The sequence below is a fragment of the Trichosurus vulpecula genome, chromosome 8 (assembly GCF_011100635.1).
Source record: "Trichosurus vulpecula isolate mTriVul1 chromosome 8, mTriVul1.pri, whole genome shotgun sequence".
NCBI lineage: Eukaryota > Metazoa > Chordata > Mammalia > Diprotodontia > Phalangeridae > Trichosurus > Trichosurus vulpecula.
The window spans coordinates 32,269,977-32,288,399 of NC_050580.1; the positions used below are offsets into that span (position 1 = coordinate 32,269,977).

Consider the following 18,423-nt stretch of genomic DNA (forward strand, 5'->3'; position numbering starts at 1 on the left):
AACTCACAGCTACTGAGTCTGACAGTAAATGTAGTGTTTCACACCCCTAGACTCCCACCTCTGCAAAGAAGCTCGTGCTTCTGGGAGGTCAAGCTTGGTCATTAGAATGGCCTGGAATTCAGTTTCTTTGCATGAGTTCATTTCTAATCCTTCTCCTACCCTAATGTTATGTGACTCTGCATCCCAACTCCTAGAACTTATTTCTTGAGTGACTTCAGACAAAGAACATCCTTTCTTGGTTTTGGTTGTATGGTTTGTAAAGTGGAGATAATATTGCCTGTACGGCATCCCTCCTTGGATTGTTCTGAGAAAAGCTCTTTTCAAAGCGCAGTAAATCAATATGGACTGACCCAGAGTCTGTGCCAGTAGAAAATCACCTTGGACAGCTCCTTCTAAGCTGGAAAGACTTTGATTCCCCATCCCTCTATCAGGGAGGGAAAAGGAACCCTTGACTCTGAGTCTTGTCAAGGAAACAACCCGATAATAATAACTAACATTTCAATCACACTTTAAGGCTTACAAATGCTTAACCTTCCACCCTGGTCTTCCTGATGCCCAGTCTAGTATGATGTCTATTAGCTCATCACTGCCTGCACAGCTCTGGAGATGGGAGAGAGAGAGTATTCAGAGCCGATTGGTTAGAACACAGAATGGGTGGAAGAAGAAGAAAAGCTAGCAAAACTCTTCAAATATTCTCCCTAGGCAGGATGTTGCAAGAGCCCAGAGCAGCAGCAAGGACTGTTAGGATAGGATGGGTTGGATGACTTTTCTCAGGACTGGCATCTGACATGACACTTTTTATTTCCTTAAACAGAAAAAGGAGATTTCATCGCTCTGGATCTTGGTGGGTCTTCTTTTCGAATTTTACGAGTGCAAGTGTCTCATGAGAAAAATCAGACTGTTCAGATGGAATCAGAGGTTTATGAAACGCCTGAGACTATAATGAATGGCAGCGGAGTCCAGGTGGGTAATCCTCCACATCTCCTCCCACACCTCTTTTTTTTTATATTGAAATGAAAATGTATTTCTTCCCATCCAAGGTCACAGATTCCCTGAAATTTCTCTAAGGACCCTAGGTTAAGAACCCTGATCTAGATGATCTCTAAGCTCCTTTCTGTCATTACTCTTCTATGCCTTTTTTTTTATCTTTTTTAAAAATTTATTTAATATATTTAGTTTTCAGCATTGATTTTCACAAAAGTTTGAATTAGAAATTTTTTCCCCATTTCTACCCTCCCCCCACTCCAAGATGGGCGTATATTCTGGTTGCCCCGTTCCCCAGTCAGCCCTCCTATCTGTCACCCCACTCCCCTCCCATCCCCCTTTCCCTTCTTCTCTTGTAGGGCAAGATAAATTTGTATGCCCCATTGCCTGTGTATCTTATTTCCTAGTTGCATGCAAAACCTTTTTTTGTTGTTATTGTTTTTGAATGTCTGTTTTTAAAACTTTGAGTTCCAAATTCTCTCCCCTTTTCCCTCCCCACTCACCCTGCCTAAGAAGGCAAGCAATTCAACATAGGCCACATGCGTATCATTATGTAAAACCCTTCCACAATACTCATGTTGTGAAAGATTAACTATGTTTTGCTCCTTCCTAACCTATCCCCCTTTATCGAGTTTTCTCCCTTGACCTTGTCCCTTTTCGAAAGTGTTTGTTTTTGATTACCTCCTCCCCCCGTCTGCCCTCCCTTCTATCGTCTCCCCTTTTTTATCTTCTTCCTCTTTCTTTCCTGTGGGGTAAGGTACCCAATTGAGTGTGTATAGTATTCCCTCCTCAGGTCAAATCCAATGAGAGCAAGATTTACTCATTCCCCCTCACCTTCCCCCTCTTCCTTTCCTACAGAACCACTTTTTCTTGCCACTTTTATGCGAGATAATTTACCCCATTCTATCTCTCCCTTTCTCCCTCTCTCAATATATTCCTCTTTTATCCCTTAAATTGATTTTATTTTTTTTAGATATCATCCCTTCATATTCAACTCACCCTGTGACCTTTGTGTGTATATATATGTATATACCTACATATATACATACATAGACACATACATATGTATATATATGTATACACACACACATATATATATGCATATTCCTTTCAGCTACTATGATATTGAAGTCTCATGAATCATACACATCATCTTTCTATGTAGGAATGTAAACAAAACAGTTCAACTTTAGTAAGTCCCTTATGATTTCTCTTTCTTGTTTACCTTTTCATGCTTCTCTTGATTCTTGTATTTGAAAGTCGAATTTTCCATTCAGCTCTGGTCTTTTCACTGAGAAAGCTTGAAAGTCCTCTATTTTATTGCAAATCCATATTTTGCCTTGGAGCATGATACTCAGTTTTGCTGGGTAGGTGATTCTTGGTTTTAATCCCAGCTCCATTGACCTCCGAAATATCGTATTCCAAGCCCTTCAGTCCCTTAATGTGGAAGCTGCCAGATCATGTATTATCCTGATTATTTTTCCACAATATTCAAATTGTTTCTTTCTGGCTGCTTGCAGTATTTTCTCCTTGACCTGGGAGCTCTGGAATTTGGCGACAATGTTCCTAGGAGTTTTCTTTTTGGGATCTTTTCCAGGAGGCGATCAGTGGATTCTTTTGATTTCTATTTTACCCTCTGGCTCTAGAATATCAGGGCAGTTCTCCTTGATAATTTCTTGAAAGATGATATCTAGGCTCTTTTTTGATCATGGCTTTCAGGTAGTCCAATAATTTTTAAATTCTCTCTCCTGGATCTATTTTCCAGGTCAGTGGTTTTTCCAATGAGATATTTCCCATTGTCTTCCATTTTTTCATTCCTTTGGTTCTGTTTTATAATATCTTGATTTCTCATCAAGTCACTAGCTTCCACTTGCTCCAATCTAATTTTTAAGGTGGTATTTTCTTCAGTGGTCTTTTGGACCTCCTTTTCCATTTGGCTAATTCTGCCTTTCAAGGCACTCTTCTCCTCACTGGCTTTTTGGAGCTCTTTTGCCATTTGAGTTAGTCTATTTTTTAAAGTGTTGTTTTCTTCAATATTTTTTTCAGTATTTTGGGGGGTCTCCTTTAGCAAGTTATTGACTTGTTTTTCATGGTTTTCTTGCATCATTCTCATTTCTTGTCCCAATTTTTCCTCTACTTCTCTAACTTGCTTTTCCAACTCCCTTTTGAGCTCTTCCATGGCCTGGCACCAGTTCATGTTTTTCTTGGAGGCTTTTGGTGTAGGCTCTTGGACTTTGTTGACTTCTTCAGGCTGTATGTTTTGGTCTTCTTTGTCACCAAAGAAAAATTCCAAAGTCTGAGACTGAATCTGGGTGTGTTTTTGCTGACTGGCCATATTCCCAGCCAACTTACTTGACCCTTGAGTTTTTCGTCAGGGTATGACTGCTTGTAGAGCAAAGAATACTTTGTTCCAAGCTTAAGGGGATGCGCCATTGATTTCAGAGCTATTTCTATACAGCCAGCTCTGCCACCCCAGCACTCCTCCTTCCTCAAGAACCACCAACCCCGACCTGATGCAAATCTTCAGCAGGCTCTGTACTCCTGCTCTGATCCGCCACTTAATTCCTCCCACCACGTGGACCTGGGGCCGGAAGTAACTGCAGCTGTAGTTCTGTAGCTGCACCTCCCCTGCTGCCCCTAGGGCGGTGGCCAAACCCCGAACTCTGTCCCCCACAGCTTTTCCCACTAACCTGTTGTCTTTGGTGTTTGTGGGTTGAGAAGTCTCGTAACTGCCACAGCTCACTGATTCAGGGTGCTAGGGCCTATTCTGCCCGACTCCTGGTCTGGCTGGTCCTGCTGCCTCCCACGCTCCCCTCCACTCTGTGCGTGATAGACCTCATCCAGTGACCATCCAGGCTGTCCTGGGCTGGATCCCTGCTTCCCTCTGCTATTTTGTGGGTTCTGCAGTTGTAGAATTTTTTCAGAGCCATTTTTTATAGGTTTTTGGAGGGATGTGGTGGGGAGCTCACGCAAGTCCCTGCTTTCCAGTCGCCATCTTGGCTCCACCCCTGGAAGTCCCCTCCCACACCTCTTAACCCTTGAAAAGGGGGGGTTTCAATTAACAAGCATTCATTTTCTTCTCCCATCCCTTGAAAAAGAAAACACAAAACATTCACAATAAATATGCATAGTTAAGCAAAACAAATTCCCCCACTGACCTTGTCCTCCCTCTGTCTGTCTGTCAGCACCCTGAATCCATCGCTCCTTGCCCTGGGCTACCATCCCTAAGCACAGGTCCCATCCTCCACTCTGTCTGTGATCCAGCACTAGCCAGTAGTGAGGAGCAGAGCTGCCATTTGGCACTGGTTTTACTCCCAGCACAGTCCAGTCTGGGCCAGCTCTGGGTCCTCCCCTTGTCCTGGTGCACAGCTCTCTCAGCAATCCCTGCACTGGAATGCTATCTCACATATTCCTGGCTAGACTCCATCCCTAGTGTCTGCAGCGTTCATCTCTGTCTGTCTCTCTGGCACATCTGGGCTGGAAAAAAGGCTCACTGTGATTTTTTTTCTTGGATTTCCTGATCAGGCATCAGACTGATGTGTTTTTTCTGTCTTTATGGAGTAACTGTAGGAGAAATCTTGAGTGTTCGTCTGCTACTCCCACCATGTTGGCTGGTCTCCACCCATTAACTTTTGATGGCCAGCTCTCCATCATCAGTACCAAGGTTACCTCTGACAAAGTCAATTCTTGGGTGTTCGGATCTGATACCCTCCCAAACCAACAAGAAACCCCCAGTAATCCTGGGTCAGATTAGCAGAGATCTCTGTGATGTGTCTCGAGAAACACAGAACTAAATAACAGATCGACAAGTATTTATTAATGTGCTTAACACTTGATTTATTATTAGAGGTTTACCGTGTGCAAGGCAGTGTGCTCGGGGATGGGGATATCAAGACAAAAGAAACAGCTTCTGTTCTTCAGGGTTTATCTTCTCTTGGGGGAAGATATTTACACATAAAATTTGTCCAGAATCAATATTAAGTTGTTTTAGGAGGGATGGAGAGGGGGGAGGGGAGGTGCTAGAAGCTGGAAGGAATCAGGAAAGACTTCCTGGAGGATGAGGTGGCGATTAACTGAGCTTTGAGGGAAACTAGGAATTCTAGAGAGAAACATTGTGTCATTGCACTCAGAGTCTGGGTAGGAATTAGAGGTTTACCCAGATTATTGCTGGGTGGGAAGCCACCCTCTGTGTAAGCAAGTGAAAGCTGAGACTTTTGGGTGTGTTAAGGAAATACTGTGTACATTGTAGGGAGAGGCATTGGTGGGTGCCCTTCATTATCTTAAGGGCCTTCAGTATCTTGGCACAAGGTAGGGGCTGCTTGCATCTGGTGGCCTCAGGGTTATTTGGAGGAAATGTTCCTCCTAGAAAGATTACTTCCCCAGAATGGTCTGTTCCCTGCCTCCCCATCCCCACCCCTCCTCATCCATCCTGCCCTTCCCTCTCCCCCTAGCTCAGCTAAGGCTCAGGTGGTGAGATGCTGAGAAAAACCTTACTCACAGAACTCTTGCAAAATGGACATAGCCTCTATGGACAGGGAGTGAATCTCCCATGGCTGGAGGCCTGTAAGCTGCCCGCAATGTGGTGGATGACTCAGTAGCTGCCTTTGCTATCACCCTGGCCTGGATGCCAAGGGTTATTAAGGTTGCGTATCTCCAGGTCTTATCAGGTCCTTGGCACTCTACAAACACTCAGTGGGGAAAGTGTGGGAGCAGGGCACTGTCACAGATAACAGGCTCCTAAGGGTGGCCCCCAGAAAGTTAAAGGATCACAGATCTAGAACTGAGAGGGAGAGGCCTCAGAAGCTACCATGTTTGATCCCCTCATCTTATAGATGAGAAGACGGAGAACCAAGGAAGCTTATGACTTGCCCAATGGGGTCACACAGGTAGTTAGTATCTGAAGAAAGATTGACCCTAGGTGGTCCTATTCCAGAGCCACGCTGCTTCCCAGTCACACACTAGCCTCCCTTCAGTGGAAACCAGGCTGTATCTGTGCCCTTAGGAGTCCTATGCCCTCTCCCTCAAGCTATGTGTGTTCTATACCGAGTTCCAAGGTGGAGAGGTCTCCCATCTGAAGGACTACTAGGGCTTGACAGGGAGGCAAGATGGCCTCAGAGCCCCATCAGAAGGACGTGGAAAGTGAAAATCCCTGTCCCTCTTCTCCCAGTCAGGCAGCAATGGTTAGAATATCTCCGGCTCACTTTTCTGGTCAAGATTGATCCAGATTTAATCAGCTTTCTAGTCAGTCTGTTCCAAACCAGTCCACGAGGGTATCCAGTTTCCATTCTGAAGAGCCTTCAAGCTCATCATGTGGCTTTGTCCTTGGCTGGGCTGTTTCCCCTGGCAGACGAGACATCCTGGCTCTTCCAGTTCAAGGCTGTTCTGATGACTCATAGGCTCAGTCCACAATGCATTATCAGACCCTGCTCAGGTGCTTGCTTGGGGGAAGCAGGGCGGGGAGGATTCTACAAAGAACCAACTCTGAGTGGCACTCCAGACGAGGCTGGAAGGCCCACGATCTAGACTTTCCTGCCATCTTCCACCCCGCTGGGTCATAGGATGGTCTTAGGTACTTAGATAAAGTAACCTCAGAGAGGAAGGCACCAACCCCCAAGGGGGACCAGGAAAGGCCTCCAGCACAAAGTGGGATTTGAGCTGAGTCTTGAAGGAAGCCAGGGAGCTTCAAATGCCAAAAAGAGGACTGTATAATTTGATCCCAGAGGTAATGGGGAGCCCCTGGAGTTTATTGGGTAATGGGGTAACACGAACTGACGTAGGAAATTGGACAGCTGTGTGAGGGTGGATGGATTGGAATGGGGAGAGCCAGGGCTGTTGTGGTAGTCCAGGCTGGTGTGGAAGGCCTGCACCAGCCTGTGCAGGCTGTGTGAGCAGAGAGGAGGGTCTTCTGTAAAAACTGCTTTTGAAGCATCCTCCTAGCTCAAATCTAGGTTCCTGTGATTCTGCCAGGGGAATGAGTATGGACCTCCTCAGAGAGCCCCAAAGTACAAATGTAAGGGAATAAAATTATTATCCTGGCCATAAATGGTGCCATGAAACAGAGGAAAACATTTCTTATTGGCTCCTTTGCCTAACTGATGCCTTTGGTTCTGACCCATACACAGAGCTATCGTGAGGCAGCTTGGGACATGATTTCTACCCCCTCCCCATAGAGAATGTGCATTTTTCTCCTGGCCCCTCCCAGCACCCCACTATCTTTGGATCTCATGGCCCAGGGGCCTGAGGTCTCCATGGCTCACCTAAGCCACTTGGCCTGGGGAGAGCAAATGCCAAGGTGGGAGAGAATGCCTGAGGTCAGCACTCCCTCTTCTGCACATCCCTCCCCCTTCCCCAGTCACTTTGCTGTGTACCCTCTGAGAACCTTCTGCTGTGATAAGGATTTAGAGGCATCTGTTGAGTCCTAGCTTGGCCATGTCCTGGGCAGGGCTTTCCTCGGCTAAGGCCCTTCCCCTCTCTAGGCCTTGGCTCCTCATCCGTAGAAGGAGAAGGTTGGATTTGGTGCCCTTCCATTGCTAAATGTCTTGTCAAATGAGACGATGTTTGTCAAGCACATAGTGACTACTTAATAAACGCTTGTTCCCTTGCCCTGTCCTATGATCCTCCCTTATTCCTCCCATCTCCAGGTACTTACTGAATCCTGAAGGCGCCACACCCCTCGGCACCCTCTCCAAGCCCGGCAGCTCAAACCCTACACCCTCTGACACAGTAGGCCAGGCGGGGAGCTTGGTACACTCCTCGCTCCCCTGCCCCCATCACTCAGTAACTACCTCTTCTCCATCGTGCCCTGATCTGGGTCACTATTACCTTTGGACCTCTAGGTCTTCCCTTCTGAATAAATCCTCTGCCTGGCTCTCCATCTCTGTGCCAGTCCCTACCCCATTCAGTCTCCTGGCCTCCTGTTCCCTTCACCTCTTCAGCTCCAGGCTGCCTCATTCCTCAGAGCCCCTTGAACCCCTGCTGCTAAGCTTGACTGAGTTTGCCCCAGGAGACAGAATTCCTGCCTAAGAGTTCTGTCCTGGCCTGTTGAAACTAGACCAGTTTTCTGTGTGCGGGGTGTTGTGTAGACAGCCTGAGGTCATCTTGCTGTTTATTTTCCTAAGAACATGATTCGCACCTGGTTCAAACACTGGTTTCCCTGTTTGTTTTCCCTTTTGCTGTTAATAAATGTCTCTGGGTTTGCCAACATTTTTATATAACAAATTATCCAGAAGCAAATATCCCTCGGCTCATCACTACTCACCTGGCCCATTTTCTCTATCCCTGCTATGTAATTAATTATCTGAAAGGCTCATCTCACTCAGCCTCTGGTCATGAAGCTGATTCCTGAACCCCCAGTTTATTGTTATGAGATTTCAGCACAGCGTAGGGGATAGAGAGCTAACCCCAGAGTTAGAAAGCCCTGGGTTCAAGTGTGACCTTTGACATCTCCTGGCTGAGTGACCCACCCAAGTCACTTTACTCAGTGCCCCATGAAACTGTCTCAAGCTTTTGAGAAGGTGCTGCCCAGCCCGGTGAGGGGCGTGTTTCACAGCCCCATGTTTATCACTGTTTCAGAGAGGTTCGTTGGCTTCCCTAAGGTCACCCAGGAAGTGACAAAGGCAAGGTTAGCTCCAGAGTGACCTGGCTCCATTCGTGATTCATTTATTGAGTGCTCCCCCCTGTGCTGGGTGACACAGAGGTAAATAAAATCCAGTCCCTAACTTTGAGATGCTCAGGAAGGAAGGAAACAAGCATTTGCCCGGATCCTAAAGTGCCACTAAGCGCCTCACCCATTTAATCCTCACAGCCACTCTGTGAGATGAGGGCTATTAGGATCCCCATTTTACAGCTGAGGATACTGAGGCAGACAGAGGTTAGGGGGCTTCCATAGGGTCTCACAGCTAGCTCGTGTCTGAGGTCAGATTTGAACTCGGGTCTTCCTGACATCAGTCCTAGCACTCTATCCACTGCACCACCAGTTGCCTCCCACCAACTCCCAAGTCCCAAGGCTTTGCTTTTATTTAGCATCTCTTCTGAACTCGGGTCTTCCTGACATCAGTCCTAGCACTCTATCCACTGCACCACCAGTTGCCTCCCACCAACTCCCAAGTCCCAAGGCTTTGCTTTTATTTAGCATCTCTTCTGTTCCAAGCTCTCTACTGGGCCCTGGGGATACAGATATGAACATGAGGCAGTCTCTGCCCTCAAAAACTTCCATTCCAATGGAGTGGTCTCCAGGAGAAGGGAGTAATAGATCCTTACAGCCAGGGGCTGGGGGCGGTTAGGAGTGGGACAGGCCATCTAGAAACATAAATTTTGTATAAATTAGACTTTGGTTAAATGCATTAGAAAGGTATGGAGTGTTAAGGTGGGAGAATGAGAGAAGAAAAGAGAGCAGAGAGAGAGAGAGGAGAAAGAGGGGAGAGGGAAGAGAGAGGGAGAGAAGAAGAGAAGAGAGGGGGAGAGAGAGAGAAGAGAGGAGGAGGAGGAGGAGAGAGAGAGAGACAGAGAGAGAATGAATATCAGGAGACTCCTAGACTAGAGCTGCTATGAGTCATTAGGGGCTAGCTTGTCTTCTATCAGACCTAAGTCCCCTCCTGAGACTACACCCGTTTGGGGGCCATTCTTTGGCTTAAGTTCAGGAGCCTGGGTCCCATACTCTACTTCTCAGGTGTCTTTCCATACAGCAAGTTTCCCTGATAAAGGCCTTGTTTCTCAAATATATAGAGAACTGAGTCAAATTTATAAGAATGCAAGTCATTCCCCAATTGATAAATGATCAAAAGATATGGACAGGCAGTTTTCAGACAAAGAAATCAATGCTACCTATGGGCATAGGAAAAAATGCTCTAAATCATTATTGATTAGAGAAATGTAAATTAAAACTGAGGTACTACCTCATACCTATAAGATTGGCTAATATGACAGAAAAGAAAAATGATAAACATTGCAGGGGAATAGGGACACTGATGGCGGAGTTGTGAACTGATCCAACCATTCTGAAGAGCAATTTGGAACTATGCCCAAAGGGCTGTAAAACTGTGCATACCCTTTGATCCAGCGATACCAATACCAGGCCTGTATCCCAAAGAAAGTTAAAAAAAAAAGGAAAAGGTCCTATGTGTACATAAATATTTATAGCAGCTCCTTTTGCAGTTGCAAAGAATTGGAAATTGAGGGAATGGCCATCAATTGAGGAATGACTGAACAAATTGTGGTATATGATTGTGGTAGAATACTTTGTGCTATAAGAAATGACAAGCAGGCAGATTCAGAAAAACCTGGGAAGACTTACGTGAACTGATGCAAAGTGAAATGAGCAAAACCAGGAAAACATTGTGCGCAATAGTAGCAACATTGTATGAGCATCAGCTGTGAATGAATTAGCTATTTTCAAGTGTCTTTCCAGCTGCTGACTTCATGCTTGACATCTGGCTGTCCACAGGGAAGAAGGTGGTGGCTGCGCCCTCCCTGTGTGAGCTTTTGTAAGCCCCCTATAGACTGCCATTCTTCAGCTAAGAGGCAGAATTGTGCGCTAGAGAACGCTTTACCTTGAATAAGGAAGGCAGACGTTTATTTGCTGTAGAGCTAGAAGGGATGTCAGAAGTCATTGAATTCAAGGGATCTTAACGTGTGTGTGTGTGTGTGTGTGTGTGTGTGTGAATAGATTTCAGGGGTTCTTTGAACTTGGATGAGAAAACAAATCCATCTTTATTTTCACTAACCTCCAACTGAAATTGAGAATTTCCTTCAATTACAAAGGAAAAGATTATTCTGAGGGAGGGGTCAAAGGGCCTCACCAGAGCGCCATAGGGATTCATGATACAAAAAAGGTCAAGAACCCCTGATTTAGCCTTTATTTAGCCCTTCGTTTGACAGATGAGGAAACTGAGGCCTAGGGCAGCCATGATTTGAACCCAGATTCTCTGATGCCAAAGCACTGTTCTTTCCGTTAAACCACACTGCCTCTTTTAGCTTCACTTGGCTTCAGCTCCCTCTTCTGTAAAAATGGGAATACTGGTAGTTGTTTCTCCATGGGACCACTGTAAGATGGAAGGGCTTGGTGGGCACAGGATGCACAGTATTCCTCAGTGGACCAGATGAATGCTTTTCACACCCAAGCTATCCCATATGTAATTGCATGGCATGCCAGCCCCCCCACTGAACTGGAATGGATTTTCTAATAGGTTTTAGATCAGTCTGAAATGTAGGTCAAGGGAAGCTTATCCAGGCTTGCAGAGGGGATGATGAGTCACATGTATCCCTTCTAGCCACCATGCTTGGTTTAGCCCCCAGAGGTACAGCAGGCACTGAGGAAGAGACAAACTGTTATAAATTATAATGAACCAGCGTCTCTGTTGTCGTGATGGCCAAGTCTGATGTTAGAGAAATGACACAAAGCCTGTTCTCCGGAACCTTAGGCTGCTGGTGGTGGGGAGGATATTGGAGAAGGCCCCTTGCTGGGAAATGCTGCTCCGCTAAGAGCCCAGGGCTGGGGCTGGAGGCAGCAGCTGTCGGGTCAGATGTGGGAGTGCACTGTCCCTGCTCCTTCTCTTAGCTCGCCAGGGCTGCCTCTGTGAGCCTTAAGTGGCCCTGCTGTTCTCCTGTCAGCCTTCACAAGCCAGTGGGTTTTCATCAAAGAAAAATCCTGGGCAGGCTGGTATTGAGCTGAAAAGTGAAGTTATTGGCAGAGCTCTGAAATTGGCTTCCCTTTAAGTGGCAACTCAAAATAATGTGGGTCCTGACTCGTCAAATAGAACTGTCTTGTTTTCATAGGGCAGAAACAGCCGGGGCAGCTGAGGTCTGTGACAGAGGAAGATTGGGTGAAGAGGAGGGAATGTTTAGCCTGGGGAAGAAAAGATTCAGGGGGCCCATGATAACTATAACTTTGTAGTATCTGAAGGACAGGTATATGGAGGAGGGTTTTACCTGAGCCTGGAGGACAGAACCAGGAACAATTAATTGGTGGAGCTTACAAAGAGACCAATCCTGGGTAAATGTGAAGAGAAGCTTCCCAAACACTAGAGCTGTACAAATGTAGAAGAAGCTGCATGGGCAAAAAACTCCCCAAAACATAGCATTTCAATCTCAGAGTTGGAAGGGAAGAGGGGCTCCATCTAGTCCAACCCAAACCCCAAAGGAATCCCCACTAACCCACTATAATCTCCCCAACAAGTGCTCATTGACTGTCATAAGCGGGGGGTCCCATGGCCCCCCAAGCGGTCGATTTGTTTCCCTTTTGGACAGATCTCAAAATAAGAAGCGCTTTCCTCCATCAAGGCCAAATTGTTCCTTGTTCCTTGCAACAGCCATTGGAAAGTGGCAAGTCTCTAGAGAGCAGGTGTTTTTCCTCTCAGTCTGGAGAGTGCCGTGTTCTCCCCCTGTCAACGCCGTTCTCACTTTGACCTGCTGCTCATCTTCTCCCCTGTGTTTCTTCTAGCTTTTTGACCATGTTGCTGAATGCCTGGGTGACTTCATGGAGAAGAAGAACATCAAGAACAAGAATTTACCAGTTGGATTTACCTTTTCCTTCCCCTGCCGACAGACGAAGATTGATGAGGTAAGGCTGTCCTGGAGCTCCGTGGCCGCCGAGTGCTCTGGGCCTGCAAACAAACAAAACAAGCTTCTTGGTCCATTTTCCCTGGTTGGGTCTGTGATGGAGGGTCCTGGGAGGTTCCATGATGGAGATTCAGTGCTACAGATCCCATGATTGAGAGTCAATGATGTAATCTGTCATGGAGTCGGAGAGTCTGCGATTCATATCCTACGACTGATAATCCATAGTGGAGATCCACAGTAGAGTGCCCATTAAGGGAAGTCTACACGATATTTACTCTAGAGTAGTGGTGTAAAGAAAATCATCTGCAAAAACGAATGCCACGCTCAACCTTGGCTGTTCTGACTTGTGTTTACCCTCAATTATTTTTAATTATTAGCATGTTTTAGGAGAGGAGTGGAAAGCTCCCTCTGGTAGAGGGCGAAGTTTACAAAATTTCTTCAAATAAAGGAAAACCTAGCTGGCTTTGAGATGAATACAACAGGGTGAAAGAAGGGCTGGACCTTACTGGACTGCATAGGAGCCTTTCCTGCCTGAGCCTTTTTTGTGTGGCTGATCTGGGCTTCGGGACGAGGAGATAGATCAGGGGTGAGGGAGTGGTTTTATTCTTCTTTCCTTGACCACCTCATGCCTCCTATTTCCAAAGCACCCATGGACACAGCTGCTATGTATAAGTTTGCATAAGTATACAATATATAAAATACATGCGTATGTATGTGTGTGTGTGTGTGTGTGTGTGTGTATACACGCACTTATGTATAGATACGGATTTATAAGTATACATTCAATGAATGTTATCCAGTATTTGCATTTGTCCTGTATCTGATATTATTAATATTAATGTTGTGGTTGATGTTAATGATTATAGATTAATGATAATTTATTAATTAATTTAATTATTAATTAGTATAGAATTAATAATAATAGAGAAATAGCATAATGTGGTGGATAAAAGGTCTGCCTGCAGATAAGAAGATCTGGGTTCCAAGTCCTGACTCTGACATAACTAGTTGGATGACGCTTGTCTCTCAGTCCTGGAGACATTTCCTTATAGGTTACAGCGGAGCTGCTGATCTGTGTCAATACGAGAGGTTTCCCCACTGGCAATTTCTAGGGCCAGACCAAAATAGGGTTGTTTTTGTTGTCATTGTGATGGGAGTGAAGCTCCTGGTTAGACACGATTTTAAAGTCTCTTTAAGTCGCTTGGCACTGCAGGTTCCAGATCTTTGTTTTAAGCCTTACTTTCCTTTGTCCAGCTTTTCCACCTTTCCACAAGTTATGTGACCTTGGGCAAGTCAGTTCCTGTGACCCAGATGTCCTTATCTGTAAAATGGATGTAATGATAATCAGCTCTGCTTATTTCATGGTTGTGATGAGGATCAAGTGATTCCACAGGGATGTACTTAGTTATTTACATAATGACTCACCTCGTTAGAGTGTCAGCTCTCTGAGGATACGAACCAAGCTTCCCTCTTTTTTTTTAAATCACAGTGCCTAATGTAATTGCCTAATATAGAAAAAGCCTATGCAACTGTCAGTTATTATCCTTATTTAAGTGACCCTGCCTCCTGAGAGGGGTTGGTATTAAGGCCACATAGTGTGAGGAGAGGGGAGGGTCCATAAGCCAGTCCAAAGGGACAAAAGGAACCCGTTTTAGAAGCGGGAAGGCTCTTGGAAACCAGCTGAAAATCTAGAATCCAAGGAAGCAGCCTCTACTGGAGGCCAGAAGAATGGGAATGAGGTGGACCGGTGGATCATTGGCGTAATATAGATATGAAGACTCTCACAGAGGGTGGAATTGGATCCCTGAAGAGGAAGCAACCTCCTGTGCTCCACAGAATGATGGTGAGGATCCACAGGTTCAGTCGGGATGAGACAACATGGCATTCAAAAGTCATCTCTGCCACTTACTACTTGTGTGACCTTGGGCGCTTCTCTGAGCCTCAGTGTCCTTATCTCTAAAATGAAGTGGTTGGACTAGATGTTCTCTGAATCATAGCTCTAAAGGTATGAATTCTGTGAGAGGCTCTAGGACTGGCCCCAGGAGGAAAAAACAAAGTCTGGTGCTTGGAGACCCTCTGCTTAGATGTGCCCAGGCAGTTATGTGCTGACCCTACAGAAACAAGTAGAACGTTTGTAATCTTCACATCAGCTAACATTCAGAGCCTGCTCTGTGCAAGGCTATAGAATAATCCCTGCCCTCATGGAGATTACATTCTATTAGCAACAGATAACATGTATGCAACCAAGTAAGCACAATATAATTTGATTAGAGGGAGAGTATTAACCACTGAAAGGCATCAGGAAGGCAGTGACAGTCGGCAGAGCATATATCTAGTTGGTACACACCAGGGACTGGTTAAACCCAATACCCATTACTTACTTCTGATGATTTAAATGACACCTGTGTGAAAAGATACTGTGTGAGCATCTCTAGAGATTGTGAACTTCTGGGCAGAAAACAGAAGATATTAGAGGCACAGGTGGCATTTTGTATCTCGCTGCTGCCAGGGAAAGAGAGGGGCTTCTGAAGAGAGGGATAGGTATGAGAAGCGAGCATGTTAATTAGATAATAAGGTGATATTAATATGTATTAATAAGATGATTAGACCAATAAGATCCTATTGGAGAACAGCATTTGGATCTTTAGACCAGAGTTGGAGTTTTAGGAATGATGGGGGCTGAGAAGCATAGAGATCTGCACATTTGATTAAGAGAATTCTACCCTGAAATTGGAGGGGATGGAAGAAAACTGCCCACATACATCTGCTAAGCCAGATGCCGTGTGAAGATTATTCATAGAGAAGCCTAGTGATGAATGGGAGACAGACGCCCTGAAGTGTGGCAGTAGCAGTTCGTTTTTGCCTTTGCACCCTGAGCACCCAGTGCCTGACACATCATATGTGATCATCGCTTACTTGGTGATTGAACTTGGATTTTGGGAGGATGGATTTCAGGGAGTTCAGAGAAACGGGGTCCTCTGACCCAAGATTCTGTAGGATGGGGAGGAGCAGGATTGATTCAAGAGGAATGGTGCCACCCTCAGAAACAGACCCCAGTGATTAGAGTGGAAGGAAAAAGGGGGTGTTGTGTTTAGATGAGAGTCTCTGATTCACTGGGGCACAACACTCCTGAGTGAAAATGTAATTGGCAAATATTTAACAAAATAAATAAAAAATATAATAGAAAATCATTATGTTCAGTTGGGTCTGACTCTTCATGACCCCATTTGGGGTTTCCTTGGCAAAGATACAGGAGTGCATTGCCATTTCCTTCTCCAGCTCATTTTACAGATGAGGAAGCGGAAACAAACAGAGTTAAGTGACTTGACCAGGGTCACACAGCTAGTTAAGTGAGGCTGGATTTGAACTTAGGTCTTCCTGACTCTAGGCCTGGTGCTTTAACCACCGAGCCACCCAGCTGCCCAATAGAAAATAGGTAATGTTAGCTTGTGGTTTTTTTTTGAGGGGGGAAGGCAGGGCAATTGGGGTTAAGTGACTTGCCCAAGGTCACACAGCTAGTAAGTGTGTCAAGTATCTGAGGCCGGATTTGAATTCAGGTTCTCCTGATTCCAGGGTCGGTGCTCTACTCACTGTGCCACCTAGCTGCCCCAAGCTTGTGGTTTTTTAAGTTCATCTGAGGGCATGTTTCTATTTGAGTTTGATGTCACTGGTTTAGCTAGATGGTGCTCAAGCTCCATTTTAGACTTTACTAAGACACATACAAAGTGGGCAGAGCCTAGATGGTGGTTGGAAAGCAGGGACCTGCCTAAAGCTCTCCCCCAGGACCCTCCAAACAACTATAAAAAATGGCTCTGAACAAATTCTAGAACTGTAGAATCCTCGAAATAGCAGAAGGAAGCAGGGCTGCAGGCCAGGACAGCCTGGGTGGTTGCTGGATGAGGTCTATCGCACGGAACTGGGAGCAGAGCAGAACCCAGCGTGGGCTGCACCCAGACCAACCAGACCAGGAGCCGAGCAGAACCCAGCGTGGGCTGCACCCAGACCAACCAGACCAGGAGCCGGGCGGAACAGGCCCTAGTGCCCTGAATCAGTGAACTATGGCAGTTACCAGACTTCTCAACCCACAAACACCAAAGACAACAGAGAAGGTTAGTGGGAAAAGCTGCTGGGACAGAGTGAAAGGAGTACGTGGTTCAACCACCACCCCGGGGGCAGCGGAGGAGGTGCAGCTGCAGTTGCTTCTGGCCCCAGACCTACCTGGTGGGAGGAATTAAGTGGCGTATCTGAGCCAGGAGTGCAGAGCCCACTCAGATCTGAATCTGGTGCAGGTTGGCAGTTCTTGGGGGAGGAGGAGTGCTGGTATGGCAGAGCTTGCTGTGTAGAAATAGCTCTGAAAACAACAAGGCAGCCCCTCAAGCTTAGGACAAAGTACTCTATGCTCTACAAGCAGTCATACCCTGACAAAAAACTCAAGGGTCAAGTAGTTGCCTGGGAATGTCGCCAGGCAGTGAAAACGGACTCAGATTCAGACTCAGACTTTGGAATCTTTCTTTGGTGACAAAGGAGACTGAAACATACAGCCAGAAGAAGTCAACAAAGTCAAAGAGCCTACATCAAAAGCCTCCAAGAAAAACACGAACTGGTCTCAGGCCATGGAAGAGCTCAAAAAGGATTTGGAAAAGCAAGTTAGAGAAGTAGAGGAAAAATTGGGAAGAGAAATGAGAATGATGTGAGAAAACCATGAAAAATAAGTCAATGAATTGTTAAAGGAGACCCAAAAAAATACTGAAGAAAATAACACCTTAAAAAATAAACTAAGTCAAATGGCAAAAGAGCTCCAAAAAGCCAATGAGGAGAAGGATGCCTTGAATGGCAGAATTAGCCAAATGGAAAAGGAGGTCCAAAAGACCACTGAAGAAAATACCACCTTAAAAATTAGATTGGAACAAGTGGGAGCTAATGACTTTAGGAGAAATCAAGATATTATAAAACAGAGCCAAAGGAATGAAAAAATGGAAGACAATGGGAAATATCTCATTGGAAAAACCACTGACCTGGAAAATAGATCCAGGAGAGAGAATTTAAAAATTATTGGACTACCTGAAAGCCATGATCAAAAAAGAGCCTAGATATCATCTTTCAAGAAATTATCAAGGAGAACTGCCCTGATATTCTAGAACCACAGGGCAAAATAGAAATTGAAAGAATCCACTGATCGCCTCCTGAAAAAGATCCCAAAAAGAAGACTCCTAGGAGCATTGTTGCCAAATTCCAGAGTTCCCAAATCAAGGAGAAAATACTGCAAGCAGCCAGAAAGAAACAGTTTGAGTATTGTGGAAAAACAATCAGGATAATACAAGATCTAAGGGCTTGGAATATGGAGCTAGGTTAATGGAGCTAGGATTAAAACCAAGAATCACCTACCCAGCAAAATTGAGTATCATGCTCCAAGGCAAAATATGGATTTTCAATAAAATAGAGGACTTTCAAGCTTTCTCAGTGAAAAGACCAGAGCTGAATAGAAAATTTGACTTTCAAACACAAGAATCAAGAGAAGCATGAAAAGGTAAACAAGAAAGAGAAATCATAAGGGACTTACTAAAGTTGAACTGTTATGTTTACATGCCTACATGGAAAGATGGTGTGTATAATTCATGAGACCTCAGTATTAGGGTAGCTGAAGGTAATATACATACATACATAGACAGAGGGCACAGGGTGAGTTGAATATGAAGGGATGATATCTAAAAAAAATAAAATCAAATTAAGGGATGAGAGAGGAATATATTGAGAGAGGGAGAAAGGGAGAGATAGAATGGGGTAAATTATCTTGCATAAAAGTGGCAAGAAAAAGCAGTTCTGTAGGAAGGGAAGAGGGGGCAGGTGAGGGGGAATGAGTGAATCTTACTCTCATTGGATTTG

The 18,423-nt window shown here is 45.3% G+C and overlaps 1 protein-coding gene across 2 annotated transcripts in view; it reads left to right on the top strand.

Moving 5' to 3' along the window:
* Positions 1 to 18,423, top strand: part of HK1 (hexokinase 1) — a 97,312-nt gene that overhangs the window by 40,227 nt on the left and 38,662 nt on the right. For both annotated transcript variants that reach the window (XM_036735079.1, XM_036735080.1), the window contains exons 3-4: positions 815 to 963; positions 12,422 to 12,541. In XM_036735079.1, the coding sequence (XP_036590974.1) occupies positions 815 to 963; positions 12,422 to 12,541 (269 nt within the window). The remainder of the gene's footprint in view (positions 1 to 814; positions 964 to 12,421; positions 12,542 to 18,423) is intronic.